The sequence below is a fragment of the Chaetodon auriga genome, chromosome 11 (genome assembly GCF_051107435.1).
Source record: "Chaetodon auriga isolate fChaAug3 chromosome 11, fChaAug3.hap1, whole genome shotgun sequence".
Lineage (NCBI taxonomy): Eukaryota > Metazoa > Chordata > Actinopteri > Chaetodontiformes > Chaetodontidae > Chaetodon > Chaetodon auriga.
The window spans coordinates 342,796-360,745 of record NC_135084.1 but is presented as its reverse complement, the minus strand read 5'-3'; the positions used below and the strand labels follow the sequence as shown (position 1 = coordinate 360,745).

The 17,950-nt window shown below is 39.8% G+C and overlaps 1 protein-coding gene across 3 annotated transcripts in view; it reads left to right on the top strand.

Annotated features, from left to right (window-relative positions):
- vps8 (VPS8 subunit of CORVET complex) overlaps window positions 1–17,950 on the top strand; it is a 184,283-nt gene that overhangs the window by 64,868 nt on the left and 101,465 nt on the right. For 2 of the 3 annotated variants that reach the window (XM_076742305.1, XM_076742304.1), the window contains exons 7-12: window positions 5,840–5,964; window positions 7,898–7,984; window positions 8,235–8,302; window positions 11,683–11,836; window positions 11,946–12,005; window positions 12,218–12,325. In XM_076742305.1, the coding sequence (XP_076598420.1) occupies window positions 5,840–5,964; window positions 7,898–7,984; window positions 8,235–8,302; window positions 11,683–11,836; window positions 11,946–12,005; window positions 12,218–12,325 (602 nt within the window). Of the gene's footprint in view, window positions 1–5,281; window positions 5,441–5,839; window positions 5,965–7,897; window positions 7,985–8,234; window positions 8,303–11,682; window positions 11,837–11,945; window positions 12,006–12,217; window positions 12,326–17,950 lie in introns of those variants that run through there. The other variant, XM_076742306.1, reaches the window with a different exon arrangement.

Genomic DNA, 17,950 nt, shown 5'->3' with positions numbered 1-17,950 from the left:
GTTGAGATAATCTGCTTTGTGTGAAGTAAATCTCATAATACTTTAAACAATAGTGGCAATATCAGCCTTTACTAATAAATGAGTAGATAAGCAAGAATCACTAATGACTAAAGTGTCAATGTCACATGTTATGCAAATCTAGGAGTACTTACCTATTTATGATCTGCGGAGTAAAAAAATAAATAATAGTCAAAAGCAGTTGTTTGATGTGACAGATTGTTGGTCCAGGTTTAAGACAGAATGTGATGGTGAAGTCACATTGCAAATGAGCTGCACACACACACTGGGTTTTATTGACGCTGGTAATCAGGACCTTTAGGCACCAGTTGACTGCCTCCTTATCTCCTGTCCAGTATCAGTTCCTACCTCTGTTCCCGGACCTCTCGCCACTTTATCACCATGACGGGATTGGATTAGACTTATTGCATCAATGTATGCTTTTGTTTTCACCTTTACAAAAAAGAAAAAAGAAAACTTTTAAGGGCATCCATTATTTGTACTGGGTGGACGTCAGGAGGATAAAGACTCACTGCTCTGCCCTGTTCACAGGGTAATGCTACAAAACAGATTATAAAGAGAGGCAACAATTAATTCACTGTGTGCAGAAAAACAAACATTACTGTATGTTCTCTCACAACATGAAAATGATACGAGTGAGTTGAATCTTGTGGCCTTGTCCACATATCAGTGTTCTGAATTAAATTTTTGGCGTTGTTTTAGTTTAAAGGGAAGAAAAGTATTGACATGAATTTCAAAATAGTTCTTTCAAATAGTTTTGTTTATAGCTTAAATATTTTGATGAAGAGTTTTGATCAGTACATAAGGGGGAGATAACAGTTGTCCTTCATGAATGGAGGAAGTGATTGTAGTAGCAGTACAAGAGTCATAGCGGTGTTATATATCAGTTTTGCTACTGTATAATCATTACTGTAGTAAAAAAAAATAAAAAACTTACATGCACAAACTGGATGCTTGTTCAGAGTTCTGGTACATTCACTGTTCCAGTAGCACAAATTTCTGCTGCTGCAAATCACTACTCATATGACTGATGTGACAGCTGATAGGAAATATTTTAAAAAGACTAATGCTTTTATTGGTACTACTAATACTAACTACTACCATTATCTTGACTCCAATAATACCAGTAAAATTGTTACTGGTGTAGGTAACAGTTGTAGTTCCAGCATTTGTTGAAATGGTATTTTTGTCCAGTGTACAGTATTAACTGTTAATAGTTTGATTGAATTTATTTATATAACTAATCTGAAACCAAATAATTGCCAGAACTTTTAGACCTTTTTCAGAAATATACAAACAAATCAATGGTTTACATAGAGGTGAAGAAGGGGCCATTATTCAAAATGGAGTAAGTATAAAATATGTTGCTTATTATTAATTCTATTTTTTTTTAATCAGATATGCCTGGAATTGTTTTCTTTCAACCAAGTCCAAAACTACATGATCGGTGGTCTGCAATACATAACATCTCAGAACAACACCACAAGTATAAACAGTGCATGCCGAGACAATGGCGCAGATATCAGTCTCCATGGTGAGCCACCAGAAATGTTTGAGGAGGGATAGGATGTGGTTCATTCCGCGGTGGCAGACAAAAAAACAGAAGTGTGCACCCTTTGGAGAGCCTAGGAACAAGCTAAAGCAGGAACAAATTGGCAGTCAGGTGGTCAGGTTGTATCTGCTGAGCCTCCCTTACTACAGATCAAATCTCCAAGTAAACTACTGCCACCACATATTTCAGAGTTAAGATGAAAGAGGACTCTTCAGACATGCTGATTGGAGAGAGCATCAGGTGTAATATTTTGTGGAACCCAAGGTGAAAGTGAAGTTCAACCTACCAAAAAACAATGCCCAGTGGGCTTGGCAGGAGTTGAACGCTTTGGCTGTCTGAATGCAGGCCATGTTCTTGTGGTATGTCCACACTTTTTTTCAATTCAATTTTATTTGTATAACTATAACTATATAATCACAACAGCAGTTGCCTCAGGACACTTTCCATATAGAGCTGGTACAGACCAAGCTCTTTAATCTACAGAGACCCAACAGTTCCCTCATGAGCAAGCGCTTTAGGGTTAGGGTTAGGATTAGGCGAGGAAAAACTTCTTTTAACAGAAAGAAACCTCAGGCAGAACCAGGCTCTGGGTAGACAGTCATCTGCCTCGACTGTTTGGGTGAGCAAGAGACAGACAGAGACAGACAGACAGAAATGCAATCACAGTAACAGTGACAGTGGATGTAATAGTAGTAGTAGCAGTTGCAGTGGATGTCAGGCAGGGCCATGGCAGGAGACGTAGCTGTAATCCACAATCCAGATTCAGCCACAATCCATGGGAACCTGCAAGATAACAAAGCACAGAGACTCCAGAGAAGAAGCTAAATTAGTAACACACTGTGGTAGGACATGAAAGCATGCAGATTGAGAGGGAGAGAAGGACAGAGGAGCTCTATGTATTTTTGGCGGACCCCCAACAAGCTAATCCTGTAGCAGTGTAACTAAGGGCTGGTCCAGGGCAAGCCTGAGCCAAGATTTGTCAAAAAGGAAAGTTTTAAGCCTACTCTTAAATGTAGAGACAGTGTCTGCCTCCCAGACAAAGACTGGGAGATGGTTCCACAGGAGAGGAGCTTGATAGCTAAAGGCTCTGGCTCCCGTTCTGCTTTTGGAGACTTTAGGAACCATAAGAGCCTGCATTCTGGGAATGCAGTGTTCTAGTGGGGTAATAAGATAAGATGATAAGATGGTGCCTAACCATTTATGGCTTTGTAAGTAAGGAAGAGGATTTTAAATTCTGTTCTAAAAGTTACAGTGAGCCAATGCTCATCTCTGAGTCTCACCATTTCATAAAGACAGTGGAACCATGAAGAGGCTCAAAAGCAGAGCCGATTAAAGGCATGCTGTAAGGGACTGAAAGAAACTGCTACTCACACTAAAGGTTATTAAAAATACATATGGCAAACACCTGCAAATACTCAATCTTTGCAGACAAAGACAAGGAATTCCCTAATCCAGAGGTATGAGGTAAAATGGTATGAGGTAAAATGGGAAATGCTACATCTGTGATTTCAGGGAGTAGGAATTTGTAAACAGTGTGTCTGTGTCCTCAACTTTGAATAACATCCTTAGCAGTGTGAAACTTTACATCCTTTCCACGGTAGATTCCATTTATCCTTCCAATAGGCCATGATGCTCTAGGATACTGGGGGTCAGCTTTCATCACAACCTGACCTGAATCCAAGTTCTCTTTGTCAGTCTGAGGGAGAAACACGGCTGCCGAGGTGGACTACCAGCTAAGATAAAAGCTAATCCCTATAAAATGTTGCATCCATCCATCTTCCTCTCCAACGTTTGTTCCATGGAGAACAAAATAGATCATCTGCAGTTGGAACTAACATCAAAACGAGAGATGAGGAACTGCTGTGCAATAATTCTGACAGAGACATGGCTAAACTCATCAATTCTTGACAATGCTGTTAGCATCGAGGGCCTAGCTACATTCCGTGCCGATAGGAGCTTTGCACTCAGCGGTAAATCCTGAGGGGGTGGTTTGTGTATCTACATCAACTGCTGTAATAATGCTAAGCATGTCTCATGCTATTGCAATTACAATTACAATTTGTCATTTGACAGACGTTTTTATTCAAAGCGACGTACATATGAGATTTTCAAACAACACAAGCAAGGTTCTAGATGGGAGAGAACAACAAGAATAAGTGCCCTAACGCAACTTTCTGGCCCAAATGGACATAGTTGCTACAAGTCTTTTGTCTTTTTCTAAAGATCGCAAAGGATTCTGCAGGACAAATTGAGTTTGGTAGCTTGCTCCACCACCTGGGAACCATAGAAGAAAAGAGTCTAGCTAGAGACTTGGGGCTTTTTGGAGCCACCGCGTTCTGTATCATCTGCAAAGGTTGTAGCGAGCATGCTGGGTGCCCTGCCAGTAAGGAATTACAATAGTCAAGGCGTGATATTACTGCGTGATAGTACCACGTGATAGTGTTGCATGCTCAGACAGGTAGGGTCTGATCTTCCTGATGTTGTACAGGGTGAATCAGCATGACCGAGCAATAGAGGCCACATGCTCTTTGAAAGTTAGCTGGTCATCGATAAAGACACCCAAGTTTCTCGCAGATTTTGCGGGAGTGAGCAGACCCGAGTCAAGCTGGAGGCTGATCTGTTGTTGTAAAGGGGGACCGGCTGGGATGACAAGGAGCTCAGTCTTTGACAGGTTAAGCTGAAGGTGTCGTTCCTTCATCCGTGCCGAGATATCGGCGAGGCATGCGACACAGAGCCTTTTTCTCATTAGGTAATTGATTGATAATGTTCCACATTGATTTTATGATACTAACTGCCTCTTTAAACTTGTCTGAATATATATACAGTATATATATATTTCTTTATGCAGGAGAGTCTTTTTTGTAGTTTTCATATGTATCAGAATTGTGGGGAGTTGGATTTAGCAGAAATTTTTTTTTATAGATTTTCTTGCTTGGTAGACGAATTTAATAATTACAAGGAGAACCCGCAGTTTACTAACAACTTGGCCTTACTTGTGCTCATACTCTCATACTCTAAAGGAAAGCATTTGTTGAATGTAAAGTTGAATATTTGTGAAAATGATTGGTATGCTAATTCAGCATTCTGTTCTATGTTACTAGTTTCCCATGGAACATCAGTCATGGACTTGAAATGTTCTGTATTCATTTCACTAGACTCTCAACAACTTCCTCTATTCTTTGCATGTCATCAGTTGTTGAAGTCAGTTAAAATACAGGGAACTGGTCTTATATATCTGTATGCAGTATCCCTTAGTTGGACACATAATCAAAAAAATTTGTTGTATTTGTGAAATTTGTGAATTTGAAGTATTGTCGTTAGGGTGGCCACATCTCCATGCATTTCTGTGTCTCAGCTGAAGGAACCAGCGAAGGTTCAGTAAGATTCAGATATCCAAAAGTATTTGGATTTCAGTCCTAGTTCAAAGATTGTATAAAAGTAAAGCATTTATCAATAGATCAGTGTTTGATTTTGCTTGCAAATTTGTTGTCAGAGATGATTGACTTCTTAACTTCTAGACTGTTGACTTCTTAATTCTTTGCACGGAAATTCTCACATAATATCAATGGTTGTACTTTAAACAGATCTCTTATTATTTTTAACAGTCCTGTTACTGCAGCTCAACATGATGAATGTTGTTCAGCTGCTTTAGCAGGAGTGTGACCAACAAAATCTGTTCTTTAAGATTTTTTAGCATTATTATTTTACATTATTGTAATTTCTATGGGAAGAGCTGCTGGTCTCCATAGAGACAATATGAATGAGTCTCAAGTTCATATTGTGATGTTGTTTGGGCTTTGACTAAGGTTTCAGTAGAGCTGACCCATGTCTCTTTATATTGCTGACATAATGATGGATGGAAAGGAAAAGGTATGAACATCCCTGTCAAATGGGTCACTCATGCTTTATGTTGTTAATTTTATGTTCAAACTGACTCTGGGACATCACTGCTCATGTCCATTTTGGTTTGGCTGAGCTTCCTTGGTGCATGCTTTGTTGCTTGAATTGGTTATTGCAATTAGCAATTTCCACTGCATTTCCAGTTATTCATTTTGTGTCAGTGTGTTGTGTTTTGGTATTCATGTGCTGTTTGATTATGTTAATGTGTGGCCTGGCAATACCTTGAGATTGTTTTCTTCTTCTTCTTCTTCTTCTTCTTCTTCTTCTTCTTATTATTATTATTATTATTATCATTATTATTTCAAAATCCTTTTCTAAGTCTGTACCCCCGTTTCAATAGTTAAATGTCCTCTTCATCTTCCTCTCCAGATAACAACCAGGCTCTGCGGCTCTGTCTGGGCACCAAGGCAACTGGGGAAGAATTTGGAGCTGTCTCTGCCCTCAGCATTAACCATGATTGCTCACGACTTCTCTGTGGATTCGCCAAAGGACAGGTATATACTCAGACACACATACGTACAATCGCAGGTGTGTTGACAGAGTGTTGATAAGAGTTTTAAAAAGTTCAAAAGGGTGGGGACAGGGCACTGATGACTCAAACAAGAGCAGGTTAAAGTTCAAGAGGGTTTCTGCTAATAGTTTGAATACAGTGTGTGTTTGTTCTGTTACAGATAGTCCTGTTGAGTGTCAGTGGTGGTGTAAGTGCTCTCATGACGGTTGTAACTGAAAGTCTCAGGTGTTTGTGAAAATTACTGGTACTTCACTTGGTCTCACAATTTTAATTGCTATTACAAGGGCAAGTCCACACAGAGGACAAGGAACATTTTCGGCTTGCCGTTGGGCATCGAAATAGGGATCTTTGGCATCTGTCCATGTTTACTTGCAGAATAGCAAAAAATACTGCAAACTTAAAGCATAATTATAAGCTTAGTTATCTAGTTTCTGAGATAAAGCGTTTTAGGACCCGAAATCAGATCAGCATAGGTTCTGTGTGATTGTGTGAATGCTCAACATCAGCTGTTGCAGTAACTACTATAATATCACACTGAAACCATGATAACTGTATGTTCACAATAATAGAGGGCAAGCAAGCTAGACTAGCCAGTTAGTCTAACACTTTATATGGCTAATTTCCGAACAGGCTGATTCTGAATAGTCTTTACCGACATTACAGCTGTGCAATAAACACGGTTAACAACTATTCAAACTGCAATGTCATGAAATACACAGAGAGAATCATTATTACTGTAAAATATGAACACTGTAGCACTAATAATAGAATTCACATTGTCAGTGACTTCTGCACCTCCTATAATCCTATAATGATGGTAGCAGAGACACATAGCGGAGGGTGAGTGGGTCTGAGCGGAAACAAACCGATTTCAAAACACAGGTCTTGTCTTTGAATGTTAAGAATTCAGAATTCATAATACATGATTCTGTAAATTAAATATTGTATTTCTTTCAAACAAGTAATTGTTTTTAAAAACTAATTCTCATGAAAGCGATATCTCAAGAACGCTTTCAGGGACTTGAAACTTTGAAACTTGAAACTTTGGTGAATGTATGGATCTTTTACGCTGTTGGGTTGAAGATGTGTGGTGCAGCATCCACATTTTAGATCTTGTTTATTTGCAGCAACATCCCTATTTGAAGCATTGCAGTCTATCACAATTTCCTTTTCTAATTGGTGAAATAGACAAATAGTATAAAGAATAATAAAAGAGAGAAATACAAGGATAGACAATAACATAAAGAAGTTAAGATGATGTATGTGACAATTTGAGTCAGTGAGTAGTGAGTACATTGCATTAAGTAGAGTATGCGTAGGTGATGTGTATATGGGTGCATGTTTGGATGTTTGTATGAGAGGTAATGGAATCTGTGTTTAGGCTGTTGTGTAGAGTAAAGAGTATGGAGTGTTTTGCAGAGAATAAACAAGTGTTGATGATAATAAAGATCATCATGGATTCTTTTCTTTTTTTTTTGGCTGTAGAATTGTCAAAAAAAAAGTTGTACTCGTTCTCTCCTTTCAGGAACCTTTTGAATTTTTCTGATAGCACCAATGGTCTAGGAGTTACGGTAAACAGAGCTGCGAATGCAAATGATGACCCGTTCAGTTAATCTTATCTGTGATTGGATGTGCAAAACTCATGACCCCAAGCAGCTACCATAATGCACACGCATATGAGTGTAAAGCACTCGTTCTCTGCTCTCAGGAACCATTTTTTGACAGCACAAAAGGTTGAGGAGTTATGGCAATGGACCTGTGGTAGCGTTGTTTCTTCCAAACTGGATGCAGCACTCTGTTACTGAAGGAGCTGCTTAAGGCCCCCCCCCCCCCACTAAATAATATGATTCAGAACATTGGATTGAACAGCCCTACTCTCTCCTTTCTTTCTCTGTTTTTTTTATCTGCATGATTAGATTACAATGTGGGATCTAGCCAATGGGAAGCTTCTGAGAACGATCAATGATGCCCACCCTCCAGGGACAGCGATATTACATGTGAAGGTATACAAACACACGCTATCATCCCTTCAACCACCTCTCTTTCGGTGAGCATGGCTGTAGTGGTTCCAGCCAAAACTAAAAATAAAAAATCTCTCATATACACAACATGACCAAATGAACTGTTTTTATCACAATAAAACAAATTTGCTGGGCATCAGACTCAGAACTTGGCCTTGTGACATGGGTTGGATCTCTCATACTTCTTGTCTGATTTCTGTCCCTTATTATTTCCCTGATTTTCTGTCTTTAGTTCACAAATGACCCAACTCTTGCCGTGTGCAATGACAGTGGAGGATCAGTTTTTGAGCTGGCTTTCAGGTAAATTACTCTGCTTTAAATGCTTTAAATGAAAGTAAATTAAATAACTTCCACAGTCTTGGTACAAGAACTGTAATGCTGCCTCAAGTTAAATAAAACCTTCACTTGAGGGAACTGTTCCACATATTTTCATTAAAATTGTAGTACTATGAAACACCATATTAAGATAAAATGGCTGATGGATTCTCAGACTTCCAGTCAGTCAGTTGAGATACACAACTTATATTCACCAGGTTTGTTGTTGTTGTTGTGTTGAGGTTGAGGTCTAATGATGTCTTGTTTTTTTTGAAGCACAATGTTTTAATTGACTAGTACTGTTAAAACAGGAAACAGGAGAACAGAAAGTATATGTTTTGCACGCACACACACACACACACACACACACACACACACACACACACACACACACATGCTTTTCAGGGCCTGTAGACACCTTGTTATTCCACTTATGGTGTTATTTTAGAGACTGCTGTAAATGAAATTAAAAATGCATTTAACAATTACTTTAATTAATTAATCCATTCAATATTTGAATTCCTTCATTCAATATTTATTTCTCGACTTCTCAGGTACAGAGAAGAGCCTTTCCATTACCTCTCTGCTTTCCTGTCCTGTACTCTCCCTAACCCTCTTCTGTGAAACCTCATATTTTCCTTTATGAGCTAAAGATGCTCATCCGCTCTCTGTCCTGGCACTGAATGACTATCCTCCTCTTCCTCCTCATCATCCACTGCTCTACTTGGCCCTGGTGTGTCCGCAGGGATGGTGGCAATTAAGACATCTCCCCCAGAATTATCACAGACAGAAAACAGGGAAAAGGAAAATGCTTATCAGTGGCAACATAGGGAGGAATAGATGGAAAAGGTGACACTGCAGGACAGGTTCAAAATCCCACAGAAATCACTTACTTTGAGGACTTTTTATGAGGAAAAAGAAAAAAAGGTGACAGTCACAGCTAACCCTAACCCTTATAAACTGAGCACTATGCTATTTGTTCTAAACAGTCGTAACAGCGTGTGAATGTGCGTGTGTGTGTGTGTGTGTGTGTGTGTGTGTGTGTGTGTGTGTGTGTGTGTGTGTGTGTGTGTGTTTGTGTGTGTGTGTGTGTGTGGTTTCTGGAAGGAGGAGAAATGAATGTAAGAAGAATATAATGCAAACCGTAAGCAATAGTTGTTTATAAAGAATTCACTGCTATATACAGTATCGACACAAAGTGGAAGTATGAGATAAAATTATGCCAAATAAAACATCTTATTTAACAACAATAATAATAATAAATAATAAAATTCCAGTTATGTCCCAAACCAAGTATTTGAATAAACTAGACATACAGCCAGTGCTAACAATGTGCTTTGATTAAATGGGAACATATTACTAGAGCAAGCTTTCGTCTATGAAATGACTGAAAAGGTCACATTGCATGTTCTACAGTTACACACAGACTCTGCACAGGTGAAAACCAACTTCACAACCATTGTGCTGCCCTTAACTGGGCTTAATTAGCATAACTAGCAGGAGTGAACAAGAAAGGAAAAAGAAACTTCACAACCATTGTGCTGCCCTTAACTGGGCTTAATTAGCATAACTAGCAGGAGTGAACAAGAAAGGAAAGGAAACAAGAAAGGAAAAAGAAAGGTACCTGAGACTCTATTAATCTGTGACATAAAGTACTTACAATTCAATGGACACACGCAAAGCAAAGACAAGGCAGGAACGCCCATATCACAACTCAACTGGTCACTGGAACTAAGTAAACAAACTCTCCTGATTGGTGTCTTCATGCACTACGTTCGGGAGATGGAACATAGGGGTGGAACAGTCGAAGTAGTACCGGTCTTTTTAACAGTATCAGTGTGTGAGTATGTAAATGATCATAATGAACAGGTGGCTACATGAATGGGTAAATGCAGGCTTGTTTTGTAAGAGTGGTTTGAGTGGCTATCAGACTACATAAGTGCTATAGCTTAAAAACTCATGGAGATAATTGCAGGATGCCGACCAGCTGCTTTCCATGACACTAAATACGCTGCCCGCCACACCTCCAAACATGGTGCAGGAAAACTGGTCGGCTGTTGTTGTGGAAGTACTCCTCAATCTGTAACTTGTGGGCATGTTTAGCTTCCCTGATGCCCCTCTTCAGGTTAGCTCTGGATAAGCTGTAGGCCATTGCACCGCCAGATCTCAAGGCAGCATTGCATTCCTTTATTAGGAGGCAGAACGTTGTGTTCATCCAAGGCTTCTGGTTGGGGAAAGTTCTTATCTGTTTGTGGATGGTGACATTGTCAACATGTGTTGATATACTCCAGAAAGGAGGAGCCTTATGAGTCAATGTCTATGGATCTTGAGCACACAATATAGTATACAATAAACAAAATAGAGTATACAATTAGTCATTGGCAGACGCTTTTATCCAAAGCGACGTACATATGAATTCACACACCGATGGCAGCATCAGTTTTTGTGGTTCAGTATCTTGGATACTGATACCCAAGGATATTTAGGCATGTGGACCGCCAAGGCCAGGGATCGAACCACCAACCTCCTGATCGGTGGACAACTGCGCTACCTCCTGAGCCACAGCCCCCCACATACTCCAGTCTGTGTGTTGGAACTGGTGCTGGAGTGTGGAGTCCGCTCCCTCAAACCAAGCCCAACTTACCCAATAGGATATTTGTATTGTTAGCTATTTGAGTGAGTTAAAATCCAATACTTATATTTAAAAGTGTAATCCACAGCTGCTGCCGCTGTTGCACTTCTATATGCTACTACAGGAAGTAGCATACTGTGAATCACAGCAGAGTTGACAACGGTGCTCTCAGTCACCAGTGAGGGGAGCTTCGCTGCTAAAAGCTACTCCATCTATTTCACTCTGCTCCAGTGTAGTACAACAGAATGTTTCTCCTCAGTAAATCCAGCTGTCGTTTCCAAACTCTGGCTGTTTTGCCAGAATTGACAATTTCTTTTGGAGGATGGGAAGTTGTCAGTGTTGTATGTTCTTCTAATTTTTAAGGCAATGATCTCCCTGTCTTAAAATGTGAATTGAAAAACTGACATTGAAAAGAATTATCATATAATTGGAAAAAATAGTAAATACTGCTCTATTAACATCATGAGACAGGACAGTTATTTCCAAGCTTACAAGTTAAAAATGTTGTCACTACCTGTGTTAGTAAGAAATTCTGCACCTATAAATAACAGCTGCCATCCATTAATATCATTCTGACCATGAGACAGGGTTGTGATCAACCCCCCCCCCCCCCCCCCGTGCTCTACTCTTTATTATCTCCTTCCTCTAACTCTGTTCTTGTTTCATCGTCCTTTGTTCTCATTCTCTGCTATACCTCTCTGTGTTTCTTAATGGTGTTTTTCTTTGTTCCCAGGAGGGTGATGGGGATGCGGTCCTGTGACTCTCAATGTCTCTTCAGTGGCTCTAAAGGGGAAGTCTGCTCCATTGAACCTTTACTTGCTCCTCCAGACTTTAGAGACCATCCCATCACACACTACTCTCTGTTGGCTATGGCCTCTCTCACTAAGGTACACAAACACACACAGTGCTGCTCACAGCACATACTCCATCCTGTGCTTATCCACCAAACTCTGTGGAAGTTTGTGATGTGATGGCCTGTTGGTTTTCTGTCACCAGATTCTGGTCATTGGACTAAAGCCCTCGCTGAAAGTCTGGATGACTTTTCCCTACATCAAGGTCTGTATTTCTATGTTTATTTTGTTGTTATTGAGTGTATATTGGCCCAGATATATTGATACAATGACAAGGCTAATTCAGTGTTAGCACCTGGTTCAGTGCATAGTTTGAGTTCCTGAATGTACAGGTATGGGTTGTCAATTGAAAAAGTTCAAGTGAACATTATTGATTGGTTGATTACCAGTGTGCTGTAATGCATTCTCTTTCACCAGTCTGATCCATCCAGTGTTCCTCAGCTGTCCTGGCAGTTTGTTCCTGTTCAGAAGATGGTCAATCCAATTCTGGCTTTTTGCAAAGGAGATACAGTCCACTTCCTCCTGGTATCTGCTCAACTCCCTCTTAACTTCAAAATAGCAAACACACAGTAGACTCTTCATTGCAGTTGTTGTTATACAACAGAGACGACCAATGCAAATTTAGCTCTAATGTCATAGATCACCTCTATAGCCATACAGCATATAGCATTTTATTAATATAAAACTTCAATAAAAATGTTTATGGACAAAAACAGCTCGTCACTGAAAGAGGCAAAATGAGATTGGCCTGTAAAATTGACATTAAGGCCTCAATACAAAACACATAAATCAGTGTGTAGGTTTTGTTTACAAGTTCTTAGGAGTTATTCAACCAACTAAGAAGTAACTTAAAATATTTCATACATCACTTTAGGTAGACCTTTATAATTCACAGTATTGATTTTATTTTTTATATTTATCTTTATTATTTTCTTTTTCAAGACGACACAAAACGAAAAAACCTTAAATATATATATATAAATACCAACGACAAAACCATTTAGCAAATAAAATAAGAACAACCTTAAACAGACAAAAACAGATACATAACAAAAAACAACAACAACATAAAGGATGCATTACTCAGAGTAATAATGTGGTATATGTGTGTGTGTGTGTGTGTGTGTGTGTGTGTGTGCTGTGGTTATGGGATGATGTAGAGAGAGTGCGCCTATAGGTAATAAATTAAACTTGAATGAAAATAAAATAAAATGATTTTTAGAAAAAAACAATAAATAGGGTAAGAATGAGGATGAGGGGAGAAACATGAGAACGTTGACAGTGAGGAGTAGCAATAGGAGTAAGGAGAGACATGTAAGGTAATGGTGATAAAACTGGTAATTTTTATAGCAAGAATGATCATAAATAAACATCATCAAGTTAAACAGTAACAAAAATCCACAAGGCCAAAAAAAGGCAGGGGTTGACTGAGCTTTTTTTTTTCCTTTTTTTTCTCCTCTTTTCCTTTTCTTTCCCTTCCTTAAAATAATAATAATAATCGTAATAATAATAGTAATAGTAATAATCCTAGTGAATCAAGAAATAACAGCAATCCATAAGCAATAAGAAAGCAACAGTAATAATAATAACAACAATAATAATAATAATAGTATTAATAACAACAACAACAGCAACAACAACAACAACAACAACAATAATAATAATAATAATAATAATTCTGAGAGAAGGTAATAAAGTAGTGACAATGAGAAAAATGGATGCTGATAATACTAACAATGTCAATAAATATATCAAAAAATAGATCATTGATAACAGATACTGCGATGGTGTTCATGTGGTGTGTATGTATATGTGCGTTTGCATGTGTGTGTCTGTGCGTATCTGTGTGTGTGTGTGTGTGTTTTGTTTGTGTGTGTGCATGTGTGTGTGTTTGTATGTGAGTGTATGTATCTGTCATCATATGGCATTGATGGTGTCAGCAGGAGCAAGTTAAGGAATAGTAAATAATTGGAGGAGCAAACACAAATGAGGTTGCAGTCAAGTGACATTGTCAGGGATTCATGTTGGTAAATTTTATTAAGTTTTATTGAAGCGCAGTGTGGTATGATTGAGTGAGGCCGACATTTTTTCCAGTGATAATTGATCTGTTAGTAAGTTCTTCCAATGGGTGAGGTTTAATCGATCTCTTGTTTTCCAATTTAGGAGGATTGTTTTCTTGGCGACAGCCAGGGCTGTGAACAAAGTGGTTTTATTGTGATTGTGTAATTGTACAGTTGGCATGTCTCCTAAAATGCAGAGTTGTGGGGTTAAAGGGATGCGGCAGCCTAGAGTCTGTGATAGATGATCTGTGACTTGTGTCCAAAATTGTCTAAATGAGGTGCAGTGCCAGAATGCATGCATATAACTGTCTGTGCTGTGTTGTGTGCAATGAGTGCATTGATCTGAAGTGATGAAACCCATTTTATATAATCTCTCACCTGTGTAGTGTGTCCTGTGGTTGACTTTAAATTGAATGAGTTGTAAATCTGGACTGTGGCTGAGTGAAGTTATTTTTGCATATTTGAGCCCAGAAAGCCAGATCAGTTGTGATGGACAGATCTTGTTCCCATTTTGAGATTGGGAAATAGATTGTGATGTCTGAGTTGTTTAGGAATGAGTATATCTTAGAGAGTGACTTAGCAGGGCCAGTGATCTTCATGAGGTCTTTGGTGATGATTGTTTGATCTTACATGATAGATGTGTTGTTGAGTTTGGGAAGAATAGTGGATTTGAGTTATAGGTATTGCAGATAGTGGTTACTACTTATCTCGAATTTGGATTTCGGATTTGGAAGTGAAGGTATCATGTTGAATAAGTAAATAGTTTTGGGAAGGACTGGCATTTTAATCATGAATATTCTTTCATAGAGCAAGGGTGGCAAATGTGCCCAGCGATTGAGGTCGTCTTGTATTGATCTGAGTAATGGTGTGAAATTTAGAGTCATCAGCTCTGACAGCTTGGCGGAAATGTGGATACCTAAGTATTTGATGTTTCCTATGGGTAGGTGAAATTGTGAGGTGAGAGCTGCCGCATCCCTTGGGCCCATGTAGAGTGGTAGGACAGTGGATTTTGATAGGTTGATCGAGTAGTTGGAGAGAGACGAGAAGAAGGTAATAACTGACAGACATTCATGTAATGATGAATGGGGTTCTTGTAGGAGGATCAACACATCATCTGCGTAGAGGATTATTTTGTGTTCCATGGATAAAGATACAATGCCTTTGATGTTATTGTTTTGGCATATACTAGCTGCGAGTGGTTCTAGGAAGATTGCAAAAAGTGTTGGAGAGAGTGGGCATCCTTGTCTAGTGCCATTGTGAAGTGTGAATTGTTGTGAGGTTAACCCATTAGTTGTGACAGTGGCTGTTGGTGCGTTGTAGAATGCCCTAATCCAGTTAATGAATGACTCTCTGAATGCAAATCTGTGTAGTGTTGCAAAAAGGAAAGACCAGCAAACTCTGTCAAAGGCCTTTTGTGCATCTAGGGAAACTATGATGGTCTCCATTTTCCTATTGTTAGAAAGCTGCATGAAGTTAAATAATTTCCTTGTACTGTGGGATGACTGTCTTCCTTTGATAAAGCCGGTTTGATCTGGATGTATAATGGAGGGAATCCGTGACCTCTCTCTCTGGCTTGGTGTTCCAACACTGTGAGCTGTGCCATTTGCAATTTGTCAGGAATCTTTCTGCATGTATAGCAAGTTATTCAACTGTCTCAAGATTTCCATAGTCCCATGTCAGACAGTTGCGTTTAACCATCTCACTGATTTCTGATTTCATGCCATTAATGAAGCGGTCTCGCAGGTGAGCCTCTGTTACGCCCCAGTCTAGGGGAGCCAAGACGCAACATAAAAGAGTGACAAAAAACAAACTTTGTCTCCAAATCAACAAATACTCTACGACCAAACCCAGGTACAATGGTAAACAATCAATTTATTGTTATTAACAAAAAGAGACCTGAGCTACAGGTAAAAAAAGGGCCACAGCCAAAACAAAACAAAATAGTGCTAACTATATACAGTGTAACAGACTACAAACCAAAACCGGGAGAAGATCCGAAACCCACCACCAAAACCACACTACCAAAACTAACACTACCACAATATACACCGGAGATCTGGGGACAAAGTTCTTGAGTCCAAAACGCCATAAACATACGAGCCACTGCTGTCAAGCCAAGTCCCCCGGTGAATGAGAAATGCCTGGCTTAAGACACGCTGGATGCTGCAGCAGGGACCAACAGGAGAGCAACACCACTTGGTGTACGGAGGAGGGCAGGACCAGCACAGCTGCTAAAAAAAGAGCACACACTCACACACAAAAACATGAACTGGACAAAAGGACGCCACAGGACCACACAGGAACAAACACATAGCGCAATAACAGCCTCCCATGGGGTAACTGGGTTCGCCCCCCCCCCCCCCCCCATGGCAGCTGGTCTTTGGAGGCCACTGTGTGTGTTGTGGATCTCCGTGAGTCAAGTGAGATAATCAGACACAGTCTCATTCTCGTCGTGTCTGCAAGCTGATATCTTCCCCATATCCAGTCTTAGAGGGAAAGCTGTTCTGATTCTATCACAGAGCTCAGTCACTGTTTGTCTGTATTAAATGTTCGCTTCATTTGCCCATGTCGGGTAAGTCAGTCTTTGCTCTTCTATACGGAAGTTTCGAGCTACTTTTGTCCATTTGTTCCCCATTTGGATCATGAGCAGTCGCTCCAGTTCATTGGTCGAGGGTTTGAATTGTTGACAGAAGATGTCCAATTGGGTTGCAAACTCATCTCCCCCATTTTGGACAGAGGGGAGGTGTTTGGCAGCTTCTCTCATGTCGTTGTACGTCCATGGTCTGAAGATAAGCTGAGAGTTTCCGTCTCCTCCAGCTACTTCAACCATCGGTGCAATTAACATGGGGCCTGAGTGAGGAATGGAGTCTGTTCACTTGAAAATGGTGCCTTGTCGTGTTGTGTGCACATCCCGTGGGGGAGGGTATGCGGTGCACAATACTTGGTAGCATAAGGTGGAGGTCTCTCTTTTTCTCCTCTTGGGTGAGGTATTGGTTTCTCAGGCCGTAATGGTGTGGCTTGGGTTGTGGCTGTAGTTGTTTCCGGAGCACTGGCTGCTCCTCCTTGGTCCACAGCTGGTGCTGGCCGTTTCTGGGCATAGCCGAGTCCAGATCAGGATCTAGTTTGAGGCACTGAGATGCAGAGGTTAGTGTAGCTTTCCCTGCCTTTTGTTTTCTGTCCCTGATGTTGGCTTCAGTGAGCCAATAATCAAAAGCTTCCCAATTTGCTTTAAACAGTTTTCCTTTTTTCTTTTGCTTTGTCTGACTGATTTTTTCCTTTGCTGTTAGTTGGACTCTAATTGTTCTAATTGGTTTAGGCTAAAACTGCCAGTACATGGGAACCCACACTCTTGAACCCAGATTTTAATTTTTTCAGTACTTTGTTCACCATAATTTGTGATCATAAACCAAATATTGGGAGAACACATCAGAGGTACATTTTCAGATGCTTTTTCTTTACTGCTGTTGGAACCCATTGTTGAAAAGGAAAAGGAGAAGAAGAAGAGAGAGAGAAAAAAAAAAATTGTTTTAGATTTTTAGTTTCTTCTTCTCTTTAGGTGGATTTGCGAGGACCTTGGATTTTTTTTTGGGTGGGGGGATTTTTATTTATTACCACTTCAACTAATCGTGTAGATATTTACTATTGGTTTTCTCTAGTTTTTTTTATTATTATTATTTAACCTTAATTTCGTTGTTTTTACTAAACTCCCCACTTTTTTTTCTAGTGAGAGTGTAATGTAAAATTATTCTAACCCCCTGCGTTCTTAGAACAGCAAACCTAAACCGAAATGATCATTGATGGTAACATTCAAAGCTTTATTAATGTGCACAGGCGTTGTACCTATGAGTCCCAGACTCTACAACGGTTTCCAAAACCTGCCCCCCTGGGTCCCAGACCTGAAGCTTCCTTGATCCTGCAGCAGTTTCCAAAACCTGCCCTGTTAATTCGTCTATTACATCACACCCCAGGTTGTGAGGATCGTTTACCTTTTCCAAATTTACTCACCAGAAAGACAAGGTTGTGTGTCAGAAAAGGTTCTCTGGATCATGCCAGTGAGTGGGCGTCGGTCCTCACGTGCCAGGTCTCCCGC